The sequence below is a fragment of the Clytia hemisphaerica genome, unplaced genomic scaffold, assembly GCF_902728285.1.
Source record: "Clytia hemisphaerica strain Z4C2 unplaced genomic scaffold, Clytia hemisphaerica genome assembly, whole genome shotgun sequence".
NCBI classification, from domain to species: domain Eukaryota; kingdom Metazoa; phylum Cnidaria; class Hydrozoa; order Leptothecata; family Clytiidae; genus Clytia; species Clytia hemisphaerica.
The window spans coordinates 133,223-157,378 of record NW_027104598.1 but is presented as its reverse complement, the minus strand read 5'-3'; the positions used below and the strand labels follow the sequence as shown (position 1 = coordinate 157,378).

General features: G+C 35.6%; 1 protein-coding gene across 1 annotated transcript; it reads right to left on the bottom strand.

The window, feature by feature from the left end:
* Positions 1-1,600: 1,600 nt before the first annotated feature.
* Positions 1,601-23,140, bottom strand: LOC136824093 (mesoderm induction early response protein 1-like). Its single transcript, XM_067080254.1, has 11 exons — positions 22,974-23,140; positions 11,244-11,283; positions 10,364-10,497; positions 7,908-8,133; positions 6,492-6,583; positions 5,619-5,691; positions 5,213-5,269; positions 4,919-4,992; positions 4,453-4,576; positions 3,901-4,072; positions 1,601-3,061 (listed from the first exon to the last, which is right to left on the bottom strand). Exons 1-11 carry the CDS (start codon positions 22,986-22,988, stop codon positions 2,728-2,730), a joined length of 1,341 nt encoding a protein of 446 aa, XP_066936355.1. The 5' UTR covers positions 22,989-23,140; the 3' UTR covers positions 1,601-2,727.
* Between the last annotated feature and the right edge of the window lie 1,016 nt (positions 23,141-24,156).

Here is a 24,156-nt window from a genome sequence, read left to right as displayed (position 1 = left end):
CCAAATTTCAGCCAAATCGGACCGTTTTTAAAGTCTCCAAGCTGCCAGCCTCGTTTTGGTGAAAAACTCGTTCCTAGGCCCCAAAAATCAAAAATTTCAAAAAATGAAAAAAACACCCCCAGATATTCACCCAAGGAACAAGTGTGCCAAATTTCAGCCAAATCGGACCGTTTTTAAAGTCTCCAAGCTGCCAGCCTCGTTTTGGTGAAAAACTCGTTCCTAGGCCCCAAAAATCAAAAATTTCAAAAAATGAAAAAAACACCCCCAGATATTCACCCAATGCCAAATTTCAGCCAAATCCGACCTTTTTTGAAGTGTCCAGGCTGCCAGCCTCGTTTTGGTGAAAAACTCGTCCCCAGGCCCCAAAAATCAAAATTTTCAAAAAATGAAAAAAACACCCCCAGATATTCACCCAAGGAACAAGTGTGCCAAATTTCAGTCAAATCCGACCTTTTTTGAAGTGTCCAGGCTGCCCCAAAGTTTTAGCCTCGTTTTGGCGAAAAACTCGTCCCCAGGCCCCAAAAATCAAAATTTTCAAAAAATGAAAAAAACACCCCCAGATATTCACCCAAGGATCAAGTGTGCCAAATTTCAGCCAAATCCGACCTTTTTTGAAGTGTCCAGCCTGCCCTAAAGTTTTCGGACGGACATACATACATACAGACATTCTCAGATTATAGCTCAACTGAAGTTGAGAATAGTCAAACGGTTTAAACACTTCATGTAAACCAGTTGTACTGAAGTTTTTACAAGATGCTCATATAATTGGTTATTCAAAACAATAGGTCATCTCGCGTTCTTTAGAAAAAGTAATAAGATTCTTTTATTACATCTTAATGACCAACCAAATCAAATAAGAGCTTGTAAAAACTCCAGCTTGTCCCGTTCAGAATAGCTGTGTTACAATCCTAAGCCCTTACGAAGTTTGAATGATTAAAGTCTATACATAATCAGTTTCATAATTTAAATGAAAATGGTGGGGTTCCGTTTACTCTCTTGACAATTCGTGAACGAACTAAGTGTCCCCTGGAAAGTCAAAGGGTTAAATTAAAATTGACGATATGAAACATGTGAATGTATATAAAAAAATGCTTCTTTTTTCCATAAATTAAATGGGTATAGGTAGTAGATATTAATAATAGTTGACAAGTAATAAAATCTTTCTTTTAAAATAAAACATCAAATTTCATATGATTGTTGGTTGTAACGAGTCGCATCACATAACAACAAAAAAATATAAACAACAAATCTGAGATTCATGATATCCAAAAAGTTAAGATAACGTTTCCGTTCTTTTTATCAGCCTCGTTCCGTCGTGTATACCGAGCTTTAACTGTATTACGGATAGACACATCATCTGACGCCATCAGTAAGTAACAGAAAACTGCCAACGATACCGTAAGTTGGTCTATTATCGACATCCCTCGTCTAATTCCGACACCCTTCTTTAGAGACAGGAATAATATGAAAGCTTGAATCACTGATTAACAAAGGATTATTCCTCTCTGACCACTAAGCAAAGAAAAACAGTTTTGACCTTTCTATAAATTTCAGCTGATAAAAAGGTATCGGAATTAGAGGAGGGGTGTCGACATTAGACCAAGTAACGGTAAAGCTGGGAAGGAGGTTATTTTAACGATAAATCGGAAACACCCAATGGGTCCAGAATTTGGTCTCTTTTTGGAAAAAATAAGCAACAATTTCTAGTTTGTTTTTTTTTGAAAAACGTAGATCTTGACTTACGCATATCAAAAATACTTTTTATAATGAGGTGGAAATTGAACTTGACTGAGTGACAGGCAGTCACAATTTTTTTCTCGTTTTTTTATATGTGATGAATGGTATGCCAGAAACAGTTCCTGGTATTCATAATAATTCCTGGTATTCATATCACCACAACATTTGAATTACATAAAAATAATACTCTATAGAAAAACGGTAACTGAACATATTTTTGTCTCAGAATGAAACGGACTTTAAACAACCAGGCAGGTGTTCTTCAAATTTGGTATAATTTTGTTGAATTTTAGACACGGAAAAGCCTCATTTGTACCTCGCTGAGACACAAAAGAACTTTGTTCTGAATGAAAACTTCAAAAGTAATATTTCTTTTTGAGAGATTCATCTTGCCGTTACAATGGTATCCCTGTAACGGCAATTGTTGAAAAAGTTTAAAGTCCAAATGTCGAAAGGCTTCTTGGTTTCCTAAACCTGACCAAGTGAATTAAGGTATAAGGAAAATGAATAATTTTGAGAAAAGTAGACCTTGACCGTAGAAAAAGCAGCTTCCCCTATCATAATGCGCAAATCCTAGCATTTGACAGAATCTGAGAAAAATGGTTCTTTTTAACAAGAACTCCGTGCATTAGAACTGTGAAACATCCAATGTCATCATCAAATCATCTGTGATCCATCTAACGAAAAACACTTCAATGAAGCCACTCTATCATAGCTCTAACCAAGAAACGCCAGATGTTTGACATGCTGTTTAACGGTATTTGCAAAAGATCTTACTATCTCCCCATCGATGTAAATCGTCACTTTCCCATAGCTTGGTTGATGCGCATGCGTGCATATAACGAATCGTAGCGAGGGTTGACGTAAGCATTTCATACCAGCACAATTTATCTTTGTTTCAGTGCATTATGAGATTCAACCCTTGATTTCATTATATACACAACAGATACACACAAACATACGTACAAAAAACTTTACAACGTTCACCCATCAATTGGTCATCGAAATTGGAGACTGCGTGGTCCGCCAAGATTCGTCGGCCGCTCTTGACTGTGATACGGACTGTGCGTAATTAGGTGCGTAGCTCGATCGTCCGTACTGATTCTCTTTTTGATGTTGATAGTCCGTTAAATGTTGTTCTGTTTTAATTTGTACGTTATTTATATTGTTTGTATTATTGTATGACTGTGCACCGTCTTGTATTGTTGTGTGGTTACTATAGTGATTTGAATGCGTTGTTGAGTGATTTTCGTCGCCGGTCGGACTGATCGGTTGGTTGGTAAATAAAGGATCACTCTCTTCCATGAAACGACCCATCATATCCCTAAAACGTACGAAAGAAATTTCAATTGTGGTTTCAGAAGAGTATGTCTAAGCTATTTTAAAAAATTTCCTGTCAGGCGAATATAAAAAAATGTAGTGTTTCCGGAATGCGGGTGAAGGAAAAAAGCTTTCATGCGGCTAGCCGGAAAAAGAAATTTTTGTTGCTATTTTTTATAACTTAAGATCATTAAAAAAGAACTATAAAGATAACTTTTATGTACAAACAGTATGATGTAAGCCCTGAATACTAATGTATCAACTACTAACGAACAGAAACTTGATTTACAAGCGGGAATATCTTAACCAAACGGCGTTTGATAGCATTGCACGGTCAACTTGATTTTCTTTATGATGAACCATAAAGATGAACCCATAGTCTGCGGCCGGGTCAAAAAAAAATTTTTTCACCGGGCCGGTTTCCGAAACACTACATTTTTTTTTCGCCTAAGTGAAGTTCTAGATCTCAATATGAATAATTTTAAACTTCGATTTACAGTGATCAGTTGCCGTAGTGGTGGTCATAAACTTTAGAATCTGTACATGATTCCTACTTGCAGCAGTTCAATTGGCAAGTAAACGAACTTTGGCCTGGGTCAACCCATGTCATGTGAGGGGAATCGGGTAGTCAGGTAAATGTGCTGACGGCATCTCATTGGAAGCGCCGATAGTCGCAAAAATGGCCTACTGCAGCTTAACCAAATAGCAGTAGAAATAGAAATTATCTTTTATGATGAGTAATTTAAAAATGAAGTAAAAATGTTTTTCTTGTTGATTTGCTAAGATTCTTGCTTTACTGATGATCTAACCATAGAGAAAGTCAACTGTAATAAGATTACTTACGCTATTCCTGGTAAAGTGTATTTCCTCCTTCCAAGTTTTGTTTGCGTGACAAAAGCATCATGTCGTTCTGTCTTCTTCCAAAGATAATAAAATTGAACTATTTCACCGACCGTTCTGGTCTGTACTTTATTCTTTTGTATCAGTCGAAAATCTTTACCGAATACACGAAGTCCTATAAAGAAAGAAGAGGGGAAAGTTTTAAATGAAAATGTGTCCGAAAGATACATAACCCAATCAAAAACTGTCCGAAACTTTCATTGAGTTAATCACACACCATTTGAAGGTTCGGTGCTTGTTATAGAGCGGTGCTTATTTCTGAACTCAAAATTTAGGTGTAGCACTGAAAAGAGGGCGGTTTAAAGGGCGGATTTAATACAGTAGTTGACTCGTAAGTTGATCAAGTTTTATTTTTATGTAATGTAGATAGCGTCACTGAAATATATGGTTGGAATATAATTCATCAGTAACACTTTATTTATTTTCTTCTCAACTAATTTGTTGAGTTCGCAACAATCAGCAGTACATTACAGAAATAAGATTAAGCTAAGATACCTTGTTCGAAATTCTGGCATTCTTCTTCTGACCACAGGCTGACATCAGGTGGTTGTCTATCCTGTTCGTGTCGTTTCTTTAAGGCTGCACTTACATCACGAGTTTGCAAGAGAGTAAACAATGCCTAAAGAAAAAATTATCTATAACATGAACAGCGTACTAGCAACTTCACTTAAAATTTAAAGTTTGTATCGTTTATAGAGAAGTCCCCGTGTATAATAACGAAGTTAAGTATGAGAGTGCTTCCCCACCATCCTGCCGCTGGAGGTGTCTGGGAGGTGAAAGTTTTTCTGATGAAAATATCTTTTTCACACGATTAGACGAGAAACAATAACATATTATTACCAACGCGAAGTTTAAGCTGTGCGGACGAAACGAAAACTGTAAAATATAAAAAATCTCACTTGCTTTGAACGGAGGGGGAGAGCAGCATATTACAATGGAATGTAAAACGATCAAAGCTAACCTGTTCATCGTCTCGGTCTGAGCGCTGTGATCCAAATTCTGATAATTTATAAACCAAGTCCAAATATGAAGTCACTATAAAGAGAGAATTCAATTAGTGGGTTTTGATTTTAAAAGAATTAAACCAGTACAAATTGTCCAACAAAACTATGAGAAAATCCTTTATTTTTTGGTCTTCTATATTTCGGTCACAACAATTATAACAACATAGGTATATAAGACCGAAATTTAGATTTGAAGATTTGAAGATTAAGCGCACAGTTTTGCTTTTTCAAACAAAGACAAAACCACTTACATTTTTCAGGTGAAATAACCGATGGTGTCCACAAAAGTTTATCGCCAGCATCTAAAGCTATATCAAGAAAGTAAAAAAGATTATGATATCACTCTTGATATTACTGGATAGTTTTGAATGCTTGGTAATATTCACTGGTTTCAGTCAGTGCGGGGTACCAAATAATGAAAAAACCGGAATATCGGTCAATACCGGCCCCTTGAAAGCCCTCACCCCAGTTCAGACGCTAAATTGTTTGCCTTGCTTCCGCCAAAATGCACAATTTCTTTCGGTGTAACGGCTCTGGGCCACGAAAATCATATTAAAAATATTGCAAATCAAGGGGGATTAAGGATCTTTCTCAAGTCAATGATATGAATAATGTAGGGTCATGTTGAGTAAAAAAAAAAATGGTGACGGGTCTTACTTTTCTCGTCTTTGGAATATACAGTGAGCCCTTCATCTACTTCAGCTTGATGGTTGTCTCCGATTTGAATTTCCTGTAAAAAGAAAGTAATAAGAAATGGTATTCCTAAAACTGTTCTCGTATAGCAAACAGAAATTTCAAAAAATGGTATGGTTATGCAAAAGTAATGCCCAAGCCAACACACCTCTTCGTAAAGCCCGTTAGATCTGGTAACAACTACCATCATGAAAGCGTGTAAAACGGTAGAAAATGTCTAGCAAGCCAAAACTGTATGTTTTTTCAAAGAGTTTTATTGCTGTTTAAAAAGTAACGAACTGACGTTACAATGTCTTCATTTATGGGCCTTTGAAAATGCAATAGAATGTCTTCATTTCAGCAATATAAAAGTGTAAGTGTCTCGTAATGGTAAGTTTACTTAAATCAAACCAGAGAGCATGGAAACGAGGAAAACCAAATTTTTCTCAACACGGTGAAAAAAAAAATTGAAATAACACGAGTACAATTATGGTCAAAATATATTGACATTTTAGTGTATTTTAACGTTTTTCAAAATTTAAAGTTTGGGGGGAAATTTGGTATTTTAGCACTTCCACTTTCTTTCATTGAATATTTCGATTTAGAGGGGTTCGGTGGCTTCTAGGCTATATGCCAAGCCTTATTCGAGCAAATTTGAGCTTTTAAATCCTGGGATACTAAGGTCTTAAAACTCAGAGTTAAAACTCTATTTTCCAACTGTAGTTTAAGACGCTTAAAAATCATTTGTGGTGTTTAAAATGTCGCCGGGAAATCCATTTTGTCCATAATTGTAGCTTATGAGATGATTTGACGTGAGCATTAGAAAAAGTAGCTAACAGCCCACTCAGAACAGCATACCTTTTTCCAATCATCGATGGGAGGGTCCGTAGGTTGGTAGTCTTCATCTGATGAATAATCCTCGTCAAAGTATTGTGAATTCAATGCTGCTACTGTAAAAATATAAAATTTTACAGTCAAGTTAACGTTTTCTAATCCTAACAGACGAACGTCAATTATATATTCGAATCTTTCTATAATTCATTCAAACAATAAGGGAGAACGAAGGAAAACTTCTCCGTGTTCAGATGCTTTTCTAACGTTAAGCTTTTCAGTACTTTGGATGACGTGGAAAGTCATCAAATCGGGGGGGGGTTAAGGTGATTTTAGAGATTGAAACTTTTCACATAATCAACTGCTTTTTCACTGAAGAACTGACATGAAATCCGACTTCTCAAACTTTGCATTAAAAGCCGTATAAAAAAGGGATTGGGTTCGAATTTACTAAGGGAACCAATGACTTCAACTCTATATATTTAATTAATGCGTAAACGCGTTGAGACATGAAGGCAATACATGCTTTTTTATAAGAATATTCATGGTGAAATTGGCCAAAATGTTAAGGATATGCTAAGAATATCACCATCGTGGAATTCGGCGACAGAGCTTTAAGCTCTAGTTTAGACGGCCCACTTTTCACCCTGTCTATTTTAATTGTTAGAGATAGTAAGAGGTGGGCATTAGGTTGGCAGTTAAAATCTTTACTTGGAGTAGATTGAAAGAAGACATTGCATTGGCGTCAAAAGAGAGCAATGTATTGATTTTAGACAGTCAATCTTCTGCCCACTTTTCAATTCACAATTAGAATAGGCAGGGCAAAAAGTAGGCCGTCTAAACTAGAGCTAAGAATGCTACTTCTAGAGATATAAACTGCAATTGCCAATTATCCACAGTATGGCTCAATAATTTCACAAAATGACATTTTATTCATTTAGGTGTGTAATCCCAACCCAAGAATGCCCAAAGAATATTTTAGGATGATTTCCAAAATAGTTGACAACATCTATGATGAAATGGAAAAACACCATTCTTATATTGTAACAATGTAACAATGGGTCATTCCATTTTATATCCTTAAAGGGGGATGGACGAACGTTTCCAGAGAGAAATCTGAGAAAAATTTCCAGGGAGTGTTTTTTCATTTTTCCAAGAGGGTAAAAAGTTATTCTAAAATAACCAGGGGGTAGAAGACTGATTTTACTTCGTTCACCCTCACTTTTAGGTATGAAAATGATTATTCCACAGGTATTTTTGCAAAATTTGCCATTTTCCAGGAGTATCCACACATTTTTAATAATTCTTTTTTGACTTGAAAAGGTTCGTCCAACCCCCCCCCCCTTGTATTGTTTTTAATGGAACATCCCAATGCAATATAGTTTTTGAATGGAAATTCGTGTACAACAGTAGAACTTCTAACACTGAGTTTAAACAACTTACGGCCTCTTGTTATTCGTTGATTTTGAAACGGATCGTCAGATTCATCAATGTTTCCATTCATTTGATTCTCTCCAACATCACCATTATTTGTATTTTCAATTGTAGTCCCTTCACCTGATTGTTCCGTTTTCACTGTTGGCTGTGTTGTAGGTTCTGTTGTAGCAGCTTCTTGGTCTCCGTTCTGATAATACATTGCTAGTAATTGTTCGATTGGCATGTCCCCTTCCTGAAACAAGAAGATATTTTCAGTGGACTTTATTATGATGTTATCAATGAATCTATAACAGTGTCACGATTGGAATAAATTCTTGGTCATTGCTGGTAATTGTTCGATTGGCAATGCTGTACCCCTTTTGGAGTACTTCTCTAAACGGTGTATTAAAACTCATCCCAAGCATTTTGACGTTTTTTGATGGATAAAGAGATTGTTTTGACTAATCCGATGCAAACAAGAAAGAAATTGCCATTGACATAATAAATCATGCTTTTGATTACTGTTCCGAATAGGAGCCTTCCCTTGTTCAATCAGAAATATAGGACTATAAAACTGATAGACCTTTAACAGTTTTTAAGCTTTCTGAGAGATAAAGTTTCTAGAAACGTTCAAGAAGATCTAAAAATCTTAGGGCGAAAGGAACATAAAATTTGGACACAGCCCGAATCCTCATTTGAAAAAATCATGCAAAATCCATCTTCCCTAATGTAACCATTGATTTTGAATCTTAGAAAATAAAACTTACAATTGCGGAAGGTTCGGAATCTTCCAGTAAGAAAACTTCGAGTTAACAATTTTCGAGTTAGCTAAACTATGACGTCATTAAAGTGCAAATTATGACGTCACTCGACTCGATTTTTTATTTCTAAAAAATACTTTTTGAGTTAAAATCAACTCGAGTCTTATTTTTTGCGGTGCGGTGTCTCTCAGAGAAAATTTTAATTAGTCGCATGGCAATTTTTAATCATACTTAAAATAGCTAAACATTTTGAATAGAGACCTGTGCTGATAATAGACATTGCCCTTTTTCAAAGGAATGATGGTGGCTGACAAGAAGAATCATAAAGGTATCCAATTCTTTAATAATCCAACCATTTCAGTGCAGAAAGCTGACATTACAGCTTTTTACTGTAAACCAGTTGTATAGAGGACCTGCACTGTGACCAGTTGACAGATGTATTGTCATGGCTAAACACAGGTTTAGGAGTCACTCTGGAGATTAAGGTGACCCTCATTTTTAAGGGCTACATACACCACACAATATACATTGATGACCAATGTTAGGCGCACGCGTCCCTAATGACTGCAAAAAGTCATATCATTTTAATCGCATACGTCATTTTATTTAATGCGCAAATTTAAATATAACAAATATTTATGACGCGCAAAAACAATTAAAACTATTTAATAATTTCTTTGTATCATTTATACCTTAGGCATTTTTGTAGTATTTCAAAATTACATTCAGATCTTTCGGATCAGTTCAATTTTCATATCAATTAATTGTCTATTGAGGCATCATGAGGGAAAATGTGAACTCAACTCAAATCAAATTTTCAAATTAAACCTTCAAAATCAAGTCTGCAAATCAAACTTTCAACATCAATTTAAATTTTACTTTCGTGGACAGAACATTCACACCACACATAATTCCTGGCAAGTTGGTAAGAATTTATTTAATTTATTAACTTAGATTTGCTTTATTCTTCTCTAAAATACTTTCATTATTTTTCATTATTCTCATTTTCTCACATAGATTCAATCTTGTCATTTTTTATTCATTCAGTTTGAACTCTAAGAGATTCTTTAGAGCAGGCTGGAGCAGGGGGCGTTGAGAGGCGTTTACTGGAGGGGGTAGCGTTTATTCGAAGTAATGCAGTAAGTTTTTTTGGGTTTTCCAGAGTGTAGCGTAAGGATAGATAAGAACAAAGGTTTTGGGCAAATACACGAAGCAGAAATTAAAATCCTATAAAGGTCCCCTCTCAAGAAAAAAATGAAAGCACTTTCAATGAGATAATTACAAGTTCATGTATTTTGCACTTTTGAGGACGATGAGGTGACTGAAGCGATTTGGCATAACTGCATTTCAGATCCAAAAAATTGAGGACAGTAAAAGTGCTGATTTACCATCACCCTCAGTCAATCAGCATCCAGTCATAACAGAAGCTAAGTCTTCATCACAGAAAAACACACATACATAAATTCGCTAATATAACATAATATAATATAAGACCCCCTCCCAAGGAAAGCAGAATTCTCGATGAGATAATACCTTTTGTAGATCAGCAAAATGAAGACCCCCTCCCAAGGAAAGCAGAATTCTCGATGAGATAATACCTTTTGAAGATCAGCAAAATGAAGACCCCTCCCTAGGAAAGCAGAATTCTCGATGAGATAATACCTTTTGTAGATCAGCAAAATGAAGACCCCTCCCTAGGAAAGCAGAATTCTCAATGAATACCTTTTGTAGATCAGCAAGTTCATCTTCATCATCATCTTCATCATCCATATCTTCTTCTTCATCTATTGTTCCCTCGTAGTCTTCCTCATCAATCATCATCTCCGCTGTCAACTCAAACTCCTTATCATTCTCCTCTGAAAGAAGAAAAATTCACAATAGCACAGAACAGGCTACATTATTTGAGGCACCTCCACACACACCTAAAATCATTCTCCTCTGGAAGAAGAACAATTCACAATAGCAAAGAACAGGCTACACCATTCAAGTCACCTCCCCATACACCTAAAATCATTCTCCTCTGAAAAAAGAACAATTCACAATAGCACAGAACAGGCTACATCATTTGAGGCACCTCCACACACACCTAAAATGTCTGAGGAGTGCTATCAATCACACCCCATAAAGTTAGTTTCACAACTAAAAGTTGTTTATAGCACTTCTTATCACACGCCTAAATTACTAAAATCAACGTTTTAGGAGTGTGACTGACCACACACCTGGAATGTTCAAATGATACAGTCTGAGAACAATAGTAAATAGTAAATCATCATATTAATGAAAAATAAAATTGTTCAAGTTTTTGGGTTGAATACAGAGTGAATACATCTGTTTTAACTTATTTTGGCGTACAATGTAAAATCATTTTGAAATTTATTGTATGAAAGACTTCTTGTTAAAATTAAGCACTATCATAACATTTTGAAAAAACTAACAAGTTTTTCTCCAGTCCCTTAACAACAAATTCTGTTTGCTTTGCTTGCAAATTCAAATTTATGAAGATAAGCAAAACTAAATTTTCAAAAAGGGAAGAATAACTTTCCCCCTCAACAAAAAACTGTTTCCCGTTACATCATGAGAAAAAATGCAAACAACTAATTACCTTTTGTTTCATTCTTAAGACTTGGAATTTGCTGTTTGATCTAAAAATAAAAATGAAATTGTTACTTTGAGTAATCATGGTTATTGCTAAGTTAATTGTCATTTATTGTAAACATAGCAAAATTTGCTAACATTGCCTGATATAACTGATAACTGATTTCCTATACAGACACAGACTGATGTCAGGTTAATACAAAATAGCTGGCTACGTGATTGAGATTATCTATTTCTTAATAATTCTTTTCCTAAGAGTTCAGTTTACTTTCACAAACATCATTACTGATGTACGGATAATGGGTCCTAGGGCCTCTTAGTACAAAATATATTGACAGATAGAGAGACTTATGAAATTTTTATTGTCACTTGTAAAAATTCTGTTCAATCTGGCAAATTGATGTTTAGCTAAAGTACTTCATAAAGTTTCAATTCATGTTGAATATTTGTATTTTGGTGTTCATGTTATTATACATACTCTATTAGAGTTATAGAGCTTTATGGGAAGTTCATCAAGCAGTTTGTTACCAAAGGAGTCTGCTAAATGACGTGCCCTGCGTGTCTGCGTGCCCTAATTTTTTCCGCGTGCCCACCATTTTGACGTGCCCACGTGCCTGCATGCCCTCAAAGATTTTGCGTGTCCACGTGCCCTCTAAAAATTTGCGTGTCCTTAATTTTTTTTAATTTTTGGTACTTCTATTATTTGGTATTCTATTTCCTCTTGAATAAACTCTTGATCTGATCAAGGTTATTAGGCTAGTACACACTAAGAGTTGATATGATATGAGTTTCTCAAAATCAGTGATTTTCAGATTTAGACGTAATTTTGGGAGATTCTTGGTGTATTCAATCCAGATGAAAATTTAAAATGATCATCTTTGCAGACGTTATTGTACCAAATAAACAACTGAATTAAAAAAAATGAAATATTAACAGAAATTGATGAAATCAATGGGCCTATTTATTTGGAAATAAAGGAAAGACTCATTAGCTGAAGATAAGAAGAGGAACCTTAGATTTTGACAACAATGACAACAGAGCGAAATAAGAGCCTATTTATTTCTCTTACAAAAAACTTCTTTATATGATAACCAACAATAATAGACGATACTGCATTAGGAAAATGCAATTCATTCATATTAGGCGAAATTTTCGACTTAAAAAGTTTACTTCCGTTTTGACTTTCTATAGTAAAACGGGAGAAATAATTTTCCCTATTTTTGATATGGATCGAGTTGTAGGATGAAATCAATAAAATCAATAAAATCTCTAAAGCAAGTTTGAAAGCAAAACTAACAAAAGTGTATTTTCATCCTATAAAAAATAATACAACTTTGATAAAGATAGAAAATTTTTACTAACTCTGGTACAACAATTATATAGGACTTTATTTGCTCCATTCAATTCCATTTTTGTTCGCTTTCTCTTGTAGCCCCACTCTTTTTATCAGAACAACTTCTATAAAATATAGTTGATATTGCTCGTTCATCCTTAGTCAAAAAACAATATTCTTATAAAAAATCGTTCATGTAATCATGAATTTTTTTCTTTCCTCCTTTCTTAGAATAAGATATATTGTTAAAGTTATAGCCATGTTATGAAATGGATACTGACAAAAGCAAACTGGTTTCGTTCATGCCTTCCATGAGAACAAGAAAATAGATGGGCATTATGAATTGTAACTAATGAGAAAAGTAAGCACTTATTTATTTAGTAGAAAGTCTAGGTAAAATTTTGAGCGCACGTGGGTATGCAAAATTTTAGAGGGCAGGTTGGCACGTGATGAAAAAACATGATAGTCTGTCACTTAATCTTCCAAATAGCATATTTTGTATGTAACATTTTTATTATACAATATTTTCAGAAACGTGCTATGAATCATTATGTTACAAGTGTGTTACAATTTTCTGGTCTGTAGTTTGTATGACCTGTGACCTGTGTCCATGACCTGTAACCTGACAGGGTGTCTAGGGATTTTTTTTCTCAGTATTTTAAAGGTCATCAAGTTTTTTTGGGTTATTTTTTTGCAAGTTCCACTTTTCGCCACATTTCGGTCTAAAATTGACCATAAATAGCATCTTCTGCGTGAATTATCTTGAATTAGGTAATGTAATTGGCTATACCTGTTTAAAAGTCTTCTATATAGTTTTTCGAGAGCTTTCGAATGGTATACTTGATAATGTCTGAAAATGAGTTTGAAATTTTCAAAAAATTTCGCCCTCAGGGTTTTGCCTGGGGAAAAAAGAAAAAATGTCCCAAAAAGGGATGTTCCACCAGTGGGATTTTAGGGGATTTTTTCCTGAGGCATAACCATCCTATAGAGAAGGTCTGGAGAAAGTTTTCACTTTCAGCTAGATCTTATTTTTTCCCCTGTAAATTATGCTAAACGACCCCACTAAAAGTTTCAGCCTTCAACTTTGTTACCCTCCATTTCCAGAAATATTTGTTCGATATTCCTTGGTTAGAAAAAGCTATACATGTTTTCTTTTCTCTTTACAGAATCAACAAGCCATCAACATCGAATAAATTCCACACATTTCCTTATCAGAAATTTTAAAATTATCTGACATTATGACCTTCTTGAAGTTATGATCTTCTTCAATAGGAATTCATATTGAAGTTCTTTTCCGAGATTTGTAAAATAGCTAAGTCCCCAAAAAAACTTTTCCTTGTGGTTTAAGGAAAAAACAGAACTGCCATCATTCAGTGTTTTTTCCAAGCACCCAAATGCCCCCGTTAGACGGTGGCATTAAACTGAATTCAAATTGAGTTCATTGATAAATTCTATAAATTCATTCAATTTTAACCGTTTTAAAGTGCTAGTTAAGACAAAAATATGCTCAGCTTTCTGAACCCCCCACCAGGGCTAGCCCTGGACCCACAGGGGGCTCAAAGCGCCCCCAGCCTCTGATATCGCGGCTTACGCCTTTGTTAAAAAGTCAATTTGAAAGTAAAAACGGAGGCATTGCTTGGTGCTTGGAAAAATCCCTGCATCATTGTATTTTATTTAGCCATTTGCGCTATAAAATGCGTAAATAAATAAGTTAATAACATTTAATATACTATTTTGTATCTCTGAGAAAATAAGGACATGTTTTTTAATTGTTTTTATTTCAGTACTCTTGGGAAACCATTATTTGTATGGAAAACTAACAAGAAGCCCATAAGGCATAAAGGCTCAGTAGATATCGCAAACTACAAAACCTCTTACTATTTCTCAGCTAGTTGGCAAAAGTTGATGTTTGTTGATACCTCGATTTTCATAAATATACTTAAACAAGAAGCCCAGAGGGCATGAAGGCCCAGCCAATAAAAATATGAACTGAACAAGACTTGAGAAACAGAGGGGATTTGAACCTGGAGTAGCTAGTACAAGCCATAGAGACGCTTTAAACCATTATTTGCAACAATGAGAAATAATTCAAAATATTTAGTCTTATATACAGAGATGTTTTGTTCCTAGCACGTGAACAACTGAACTGTTCACATGATAGAGAAATGTAAAAACAATTTTTTTACCAAGTATCAGCTTATGGTCAATCCTGAATTAGGGCTCAAATCAATGCAGAAGTATTATGGTATCAATAATATGGAATGGATATTTGGGACACATTAGAATATAGAAAAAGTCACTTAAGTCACTTTAGAGCTTTCTAGGGCCCTTTTATGAGCTGAAATTTAGCAGAAGACCAATTTTTATACTTACAAAGATACCTTTCAGTTTTGAAATTGCAATAATTAAAAAATTATTATCATTTAATGGGTAATTTAGGTACTATTTGACTATTAGATGCTTTGTTAACCCTTTTACCCATCAAAATTGTATTTACTTTGGTCAAATGGACTAAAAGTGAGCAATAATTAGCATCTGACGTGAAATAGTGAAATGCTAAGTTTTTGCTTATTGTTGGCCAAATTATGTGTTTAATACCCAGATAATGGTTTAGTATATCACTCATACAGTATGTGGCCCCCAAAACGGCGATCAAATTTGAAGCTTCTCTCAAATCTAGAGGAAAAGAGATTTTACAAAAATTTTTGCTGCATGAAAACCTTTAACATCTCTACTTTATTTCCTGGAAGTTCTTTTTCAAAATTTTCAATTTCAACAATATTTTTCAATCGCTTAAAGATAGGTAGCTTTTTTCTAATGGCCCCCAAAACGGAGGTTTGAAATTTTAGCGATTTCTCGAGATATCTTTAAGATATGAATACAAAATTTTGACCATAGTTTTGAAATATGATTTAGAGGGTTTTGGGCATAAATTTATTTGATAAAATTTTTACAGTATACCCCTGGTTGTCAAAATGCAGGTTTGGGGCCCCCAAAACGGAGGTGTAGCTAAAATCAAATTATTAAGCCAGGTGGTAAAAGGGGGAAAAACTATGAACATATTTGTGTTTTCCCTTAAATTTACGACCCGATGGATGTAAAATTTATGATTTTTATGAAATATTTCAAGATTTTCAATATTGCAAAGTCCAAACTGAAAATTTAGAAATTTTCAAAATGACAATTTTGATTTAACAACGTCTTAATCAAGGTTTTGAAAACAAATCTCTTTTGAAAATAGTTCCATTCATGTATGAAATAAGCTGTGAAAATTTTAGAAAAAAAGCTTAACTGAAACTGAAAATATTAAGCTTTAAAGATATTTTTCTCCTATATTTTGCAAAAAAATAACAGAATTTGCCGTTTTTGCTGATTCAGCGAAAAATTTTATATATAATGTTAATTTTTTGTTATAAATTATTAACTCAAGGTGATAGGAATAGAATTCCAAGATTTTTTGCTTTTTCTCATATTTAGAATTTTCGGTTTTGTCAATGCTGATTCTAGGGCTCCAAAATACTGGTTGACTTTCAAGATGCTATATCTTTTACCCAGCCTCTAAAGTCACAGATGTATTTGCATTTTCTGAACGGCATTAGGTGTAGAAAGTTTCCTATACCCCGTTTTCATAACTTATTTTCAATATCCAAGGAGCTAGAGTGAGTTATATGCAATTTTTATCTAATTTTGGTGTTAAAATATTTCCTTTAGACGCAAATATGTTATTTTGAATCCGTCTCAAACCAGCAAAAACATGCTCATTTTTAAGTATAACCATCATTCTTTCAAAATAAACAAAAATCGTTTAATTCTGATAAATCTAAAAGTCAGAATCTTCATTTTAATGAAAACCTCTGTTTTGGGGGCCGTCTCCGTTTTGGGGGCCATATACTGTATACAGTATAGCATTCAAATAAGTTGTTTGATTGTATTGTGTTGTTTCTTTAACATGAAATAAAGAAACAAGACTGTACAATCAAACAATCTTTTCTTTGGATTAGTGAGGCAAAAATTGCAAGGGGGGGCCTAATTTTTGAGGGGGGGATGGAAATTGTACGGGTCATTTCCAGCCCCAAAATGTGAGTCGCTTGGTTGTTCGACATCCATAGTGTCCTCCCCCCCCCTTTATAAAGATTTTCATTTTAATTAAAACTAATGATGTAAAATCCTCTGATGTTCTCCAGCAAGCCGACTTGCAACCTCCATCATGTCAGGTCGGTAGCTTAGCCTCTCTTTTTGTTATCTCCAGAGGAAAACCTTTACGAGTGAACACTTTAATGTTGCTTCTCCTATCTGGTGATATTGAAACCAACCCAGGCCCTCGGCCTGTTAGAATAACCTGTGAAGGTTGTTTGAAAACTATTGCCATCAACCATAGAATGGTTTCTTGTGCTGGGTGTGACTCATCCTACCATATAGCACATGCAAAAGTCTCTCAAAAGCTTTACAATCGAATGCAGGTTGACGATACCATTACCTTCATATGTCAACCATGCATTTTTAAATCTCTCCCGTTCCACGAGGTTGAAGAGATTGAAGACCAGGATGATTTTACGATGCCTGACCACATCGATCCTCTGAATCTCTTCAGAAAATCAAGTCTCAATATAGCTCATTTAAACGTGAATGGCCTTAGGTCGAAGCTTGATTTCTTAAAACTTCTCCTTCACCAAGAAAGATTTGACATTCTATGTTTGAATGAGACTAAAATTGACTCGACAATCACTGATAGTGAAATCGCTATACCTGGGTATTTACCTTGTAGGCTAGACCGCACCCTCCATGGTGGTGGTACTATGATTTATTTTTCGAATCGTTTGGATGTTAAAAGAAATTTTCGTCTTACAAGTAAAGCTCATGAGTCATTATGGGTTGAGCTTAAATTCAAAAAATCAAAACCCATCTATATCTGCTCTCTATATCGACCACCATGCTCAAAGGCAATAGAAGACACCGGGAGGTACACTCAGTATCTTTCTTCGTGTTTTGACAATCTTCGAAAGGATTCTGAAGTTTTTATTCTCGGTGACTTCAATGTCGACATGGCTAAGAAAAATAACTTATCGTCTTTGATTTCTGAGTTTTGTAAATCCAAAGTCCTCGCTCAGTATGTCTCCTCGCCTACTCGAGTGACTGAACACTCTTCCACGATGATTGATCTCGCTTTTTCAAATAGCCCTCATGCTAAGGATTGCTCTATTGCTAATATTGGAATAAGTGATCATTCACTTGTTTTTCTAAGAAGAGAGAAAACCAATATCAATAGACAACCAAGGACCATAACCACCAGGTCCTTCAAAAACCTCAACCAAGAGGCTTTTCTCGAAGACCTAGGGAATCTCGACTGGTCTGATATGCTCAACTCTACTAATGTAGACGAGGTGGCTGATATCTTTAACACCAATGTGCTAGATGTACTTGACCGTCATGCTCCTACGGTTCAGAGAAGGATAAGTCATGATAGTCCTCCATGGGTCAACGAGGTACTACTTGATGCGATAAAGGAGAGAGGTTATCTTGGGAAAATGGCAGCTCGATCTGAGAGGGGCTCTGTTGAGTGGAAAAGGTTTACCAAAAAAAGAAATGCCGTTATTAAGCTCAATAGTCGTTTGAAAAAAGAATACTACCAAAAAGCAATAAATGAAAATAAATCAAAATCACGTAAATTGTGGAAAACATTGCAAAGCTTAGTACCTGGTAGTAAATCTAACAATGTTTCACCCCATAGTCTGACCCATGAAGACAAGCACATATCAGACAAAAAAGAAATGGCAGGCACTTTCAATAAATTCTTTGCCACCGTAGGGTCTCAGCTCGGGGAGACCTTTAATTTTTCTAATACAGAACATATATCTGTGCCTGTAAATGAGAATCATTTTCAATTCTCCAATGTTAGTATTCATACAGTCCAAAAAATTATATCACAGCTTGACAACAATAAAGCTACTGGACTAGACGGCATCAATGTCCGTGCACTCAAACTTGGATCGCCGATCATTTCTTTCTATCTTTCTCATCTCTTCAACCTCTCCCTTTCTACTGGCACTGTTCCCAAATGTTGGAAAAAGAAACGGGTTACCCCGGTCTTTAAGAAAGGAGACTCTGATGATGTGAACAATTACAGGCCAATCTCAATACTGCCAATAACAATGAAAATCTTTGAAAAAGTTGTTCACTCTCAGATCTCTGATTTTCTAGAAAATTCCAATATTCTTAGCCGATCTCAATCAGGTTTCCGAAACAAGTATTCAACTGATACAGCAGTTATTTGCGTGTCAGACTTTATATTAGAAGAGCTTGCGAAAGGGAAGTATGTTGCGTTGGGGCTGTATTAGTAGATCTCAAGAAGGCCTTTGACACGGTAGATCATAAAATTCTTTTAAAGAAATTATTCTGCTATGGATTTAGGGACTCCTCATTCTCCTGGTTTGAATCTTATCTGTCAGACCGTCTTCAATGTACACTCCTAGAAGATACTTGCTCGGACATGATGAACGAATGCGCATACGGGGTTCCACAAGGATCGGTCCTCGGACCATTGTTATTTCTCCTTTACATAAACGATATTGGTCAAAGTATTCGACCTTCTGTGTTCCACCATCTTTACGCAGACGATACCATCATTGCTGTCAGTTCTGACTGCCCAGTGAGGCTTAGAAAAGATCTATCTGGCCAACTCTCTGAAGTCGGACATTGGTTCAGCCAAAATAAACTTACGGTAAACACTGGCAAAACCGAAGTCATATATTTTGGAAGAGCAAACAAACTGAAGGAATGCAAGAGGTTGGTCCCTATCCAATTTCAAGGCGACACTCTTGAATGCAAGGAGAAAGTGAAATATCTCGGTGTCATCTTTGATGAAAACCTAAACTGGGATGCCCAGGCCAATAGTGCTCGCCAGAAAGCCTATCTCAAACTAAACAAGATAAAAGGCATCTCTAGCTTTCTTGACGACCACACGAAAAAAATGCTTATAAATGCTCTTGTTATGCCACACATTACATATTGTTCCAATTCTTGGAGCACTATGTCAAAGGCAAATCACAACAAGTTTGATTCACTCCTGAACAACATCTCTAAAACCATGCCCATCAATAAGACATTTGATCAGATTGTCGAATACAATAAAACGCTCATGATGTTCAAAGGGATGCGGAACATTGCGCCAAAATATTTGTGTGATCGGGTAAAGCCTGCTAGCGAGCGACATGAACGCCGCACTCGCTTTGCAAGAGAGAATAATGTCGTTGTCCCTCTTGCCAAAAACACCTTTGCTAGTCGAACGTTCATTACCTCAACCACACATCTGTGGAACAATCTACCTTTAGAGATGAAACAATGTCAATCCCTTTTATCGTTTAAAAACAAACTCAAAACTCGTATTTTCAATTAGAAATTTATTATTTATTATCTTAATCAGTTATCGTTCCATTTATTGTTCTGTTATGTTATACAAGTGGCCCCTGGGGGAGACAATGGCTCAGCTGCCTAAAAGCTGATTCATTATTCTATGGCCAGCCACTTAAAATATTAGTCATTATTATTATTATTATTATTAATCGAACACTCACAATTTTTAAAACAATAATAGGAGTTTGATTAGTTCGGTAAGTAAAAAGTTCAATTAGTTCGATGATATTAAATCCTCATATCCTCCCTCGCTTGCAAAAACTTGGGTTGGTGTAAGTTTTTTTAAGATGCACGATCTAACGATTTGCGATGCACGATTCGCGATCCGTGCATAAAATATGTTAATTCATGCGTAATTATGCAAATTATGATTAAATATTTAGGCAATTTACAAACTTTCATTCGCTGAAACTCAATTACTTTTGAAAACATCATTTATGTAAGATTATACAAATTATATTTAAATAAGTCATAGATTAAAAGAAAGTGAAAACCACGTGCATTCACCTTCTGTACCCTCTCTCTCTTTTTCATAACTTTAATTAATAGGGGAATTGTTTACCGAAAGAAAATTCTTTCTCATAATAGAGCACCAGTTTTTGCTTCGTACATTACGGTCCGCAAAACATATTCAGTGTAGCTGGAACCTCAATATTCCAGGATTAGAAAAAGCTATACCTGTTATCTTTTTTCTTTAAAGAATCAACAAACCATCAACATTGATAAATTACACATATTTTTAGACAGAAACTTTTAAAATTATCTGCCATTATGACTTTCTTGAAGCCGTTTCGAAATGAACCAATCGGGTTATGTATCGGAATTCCTATGGGAGTTCTTTTCTGAAATTTGTAAAATAGCTAAGTCCGCAAAAAAACTTTTCCCGGGGGTTTGAGGAACAACAGAACTGCTATCATTTGTTTGTTATTTAACCAGATTTTTAAATTTGGGCTCAAAAATACTTAAATAAATAAGTTAATAATATTAAATATACTATTTGTATCTCTCAAAAAATAAACACTTACAGAAAGACATTGTTTATCATTTGGAATACCCCCGTATTTGGACCATTCTATTGTTGGCACAAAATAGGGCGGAAACTAAGTAGCACCCTCAGTGCAAGATTGCCGTCTCATCTTTATTCGCCCGTGCGAGAATGCGAGCTTATCATTTTTTTCTCGCGCACTCAAGGGGAAAAGGAAAGTGATCGACATTTTTTGAAGGAAAAACGTCAGAAACAAACCCAAGACCCAAAGATGTATTTTGTTGTTGAGAATCGATCCTGTGAAGATGAAAAAATTTCTGCTTTGCGTTTTTTTCGGAGCGCTGAAAAACTCTAATTTCGATCTTCCTTAAAGGTAAAGAGGTTGCGAGATTTGGCTTAGCGAGGCAAAAACTGCTAAAAAGCTGGTAAAATCGCAATCCTCAAAAATCGAAGTTCCAGCCTCACTGATATTGTTTGTTTGTACTATTTTATTTGCATTAAGAAAGAAATTCCTATAATCGATTATGAGAGAGCAAAAATATTTCTTGTGCATTACTTTCACTCTCTGTCTATTGTAAGATTATGTTCACAAGGTAGCTTCCATTATCAACATTATGATTATGCAAGTTAGTTTTTTTCATAATTTTACGTTCGTAATTATTCGTAGTTCCATTATATACTTAGTTGTTTCTTTTTTGTCGCATAAATTTACCGTGGTAAACAAAATCGAGAAAAGATTATGCCATTGTTTGAGAATTATGTTATATAATTTAAGTTTTATGATAATTATTAGGAATAATCAGCATACTTTATGCATGATGGATAGCGCATCGTGAATCGTAAATCGTTAGATCGTGCATCTTAAATTATTTACACCAACCCCTAAAACTTTGTCCTGGCACACGATTGCCATGAAGTTTATTGTACCCGGATATTTGTCTATCCGGAATAAAGTCCGTAGCCCCTCTGTTGCGATTTCGCGGGCGGCCGAGTTGCGGAATACTACGCCCCAACAAACCGCCTCTGGTGCTAAAAGGATGCAGGAAAAGTGTGTGATCCGTTATCGGAATTTAAATTTCCCGATTTACATTCCGAATTTGGCTTTGAAAAGAAGCTAATATACGGTGGCGGAGCAGCAAAAACTTGTTGAACAAAATTGGTTTATCGAACTGATCGAACCGAAACCCATTGATTGAACTTAAAATCGAACACTCACAATCTTTTAAAAAATCTTAGAGTTCGATTAATTTTTTATTCGAACTTTAATCGTTCGATGGAGTTTGATTAGTTTGATTGTGCGATTGGTTCGACAAGTTCGATTGATTGGGTCTGGACTAGTTTTACCAAACAGCCTCAGTCAGTGTTTCTTGAAACTCTGAAAGTGTGTTTCTTAAAAAAAAAATGGTGTACACTGAATCTACAAAATTCTTTTGAATAAAGATCGCTAAAAAATCCGACAGATTTTCAGACTTTCCGACTAGAAAGGGTCAAATTTATGAGATGGAAAGTGAGTTGATCGGAGGACGCGGACACAACTTATTTGTGTTGTGTGACCACCGCAGCCAAATTATAATTTCTTTATTCAAAAACTTAACAAAACTAAAGGCTAATTTGAGTCCCTATACTTAGATAGAATTTCATTATATACTTGCTTTAATGTTGATGGAATGGAATAGTCTTAAAAGGAGGGGTGTGTGTGGTTTGAAATTTCTTAGAAAAATAAAGAAAATTGTTCCACCATTTTGTTTTGAAAGTGAAAGCATTTGCGCGGTGACCGACAACCAGCTTGTTTTCATTTGATGTCAACCGAAATAATATTCAATCTTAGACCACGTGGTCAATTCGCGGGAAAACTTGCTTAGTCACGTGATCTAAACATAAACAAACCCGCGCAGTGGAACTGAAAAGTTTACCGAGAAAAAAATTTCAGGATTTTAAAACCAAAGTCTGATTTTAATGTTTTAAAGAAGCCTTGTTTTGGAAAATAATGAAGAAAGATAGTCACTTACTACATTTTCAGCCATTCTGCCAATTTATATTCGTAAACTATTGTCTAATCTTGGAAAAATTTGATATTTTTCACCCCAAGTCAAAAAAATCTTTCGTCAGCTACGCGGGAACGAAAAGTTGTTTTCTAGATGAGCCCGCGCATGCTCATTCGGAATCTAGAAATCTTTTTAACAACTAGGTACAGGTATTTACGGGGCGAGCTGTCCTTTTAAAAACTCTAACCAATTTCGTAAACTAGCCTGTACATAACAATGTTTAAAAGCAAAAACACTGGGGGTCAACTCGAAAACGGATGCACCAAGAGGGGGGAGGGGTGTCTCCCAAAAACGAAATGCTCCTCAAAATTCTACTTCTTTTTTAACATTTAACCAGTAAAATATGCTCATCTCGCATAAAACATTTTATTAAACCACATTTCGCTCACCTAGAGTCCCATAAATTAATATGGCATTTTAACTTCTTTGAAGTAATCAAAAACTACCAGACAGAGAGTTGTTGGTTTGTTCCCGGGTTTGTTTCAATTTGAAGTAAAACGTGGACGCTGCAGGTAAAATCTGTGTTTTGACTGGACTCGCCAACCTTTGTTTAAAACAGGGACCATATCAGACATCCCGGGGGTGGGGGTACTCAGGCAAATAAAGGGTACGGTATGTGCCGCCCTTAATAAGGGTACCTTTTTGGACTTCCAAAGTCCCGCTAAGGGTCGGAAAAATCAGAAAATCTAATTTCAGTCCCACTAAGGGCCGGAAAAATAGGAAAATTTCAATTTTTTACCCCCTGAAAGATCGAAATTTGGTCAAAATTGGTCAAATTTGTCCCGCTAAGGGTCGTAAAATTCCAAAAATTTTCCTTTGTTTTCTCCTTTTTAGTCCCGGTAAGGGTCCAAAGTTCGAAAGTCTGGCAGCACCCCCCCCCGTCAGCTCGCAACTCTAGCACCCCCCATCCCCCGGATCAGACACATCAGGCACGTGGCGGAACAACCGTAAAAGTGGAGGGGCTAAAGACTCAAAGCGGGAATTAATTGGAGAGAAAAAGTATATTGTGTCACCAGCCTCCCCGCTTCCGCGCCGGGTCAGTCGTCTGACTGATCATTGTAACAAATTCGTCCTACTTTATTTTTGCTGTTCATGAACAACAGTGTTTATTATTTTCAAAAATAGAATAAAAGGATATGGCCCACTC

Bases quoted from the DNA above. Each gene is read 5' to 3' on its own strand.
- LOC136824093 (XM_067080254.1), bottom strand. The intron at 4,073-4,452 runs GTATCTTAGCTT...CTTTCTTTATAG, and splicing joins ATGCCAGAATTTCGAACAAG to GACTTCGTGTATTCGGTAAA. The intron at 3,062-3,900 runs GTAAGTAATCTT...CGTACGTTTTAG, and splicing joins TACACTTTACCAGGAATAGC to GGATATGATGGGTCGTTTCA.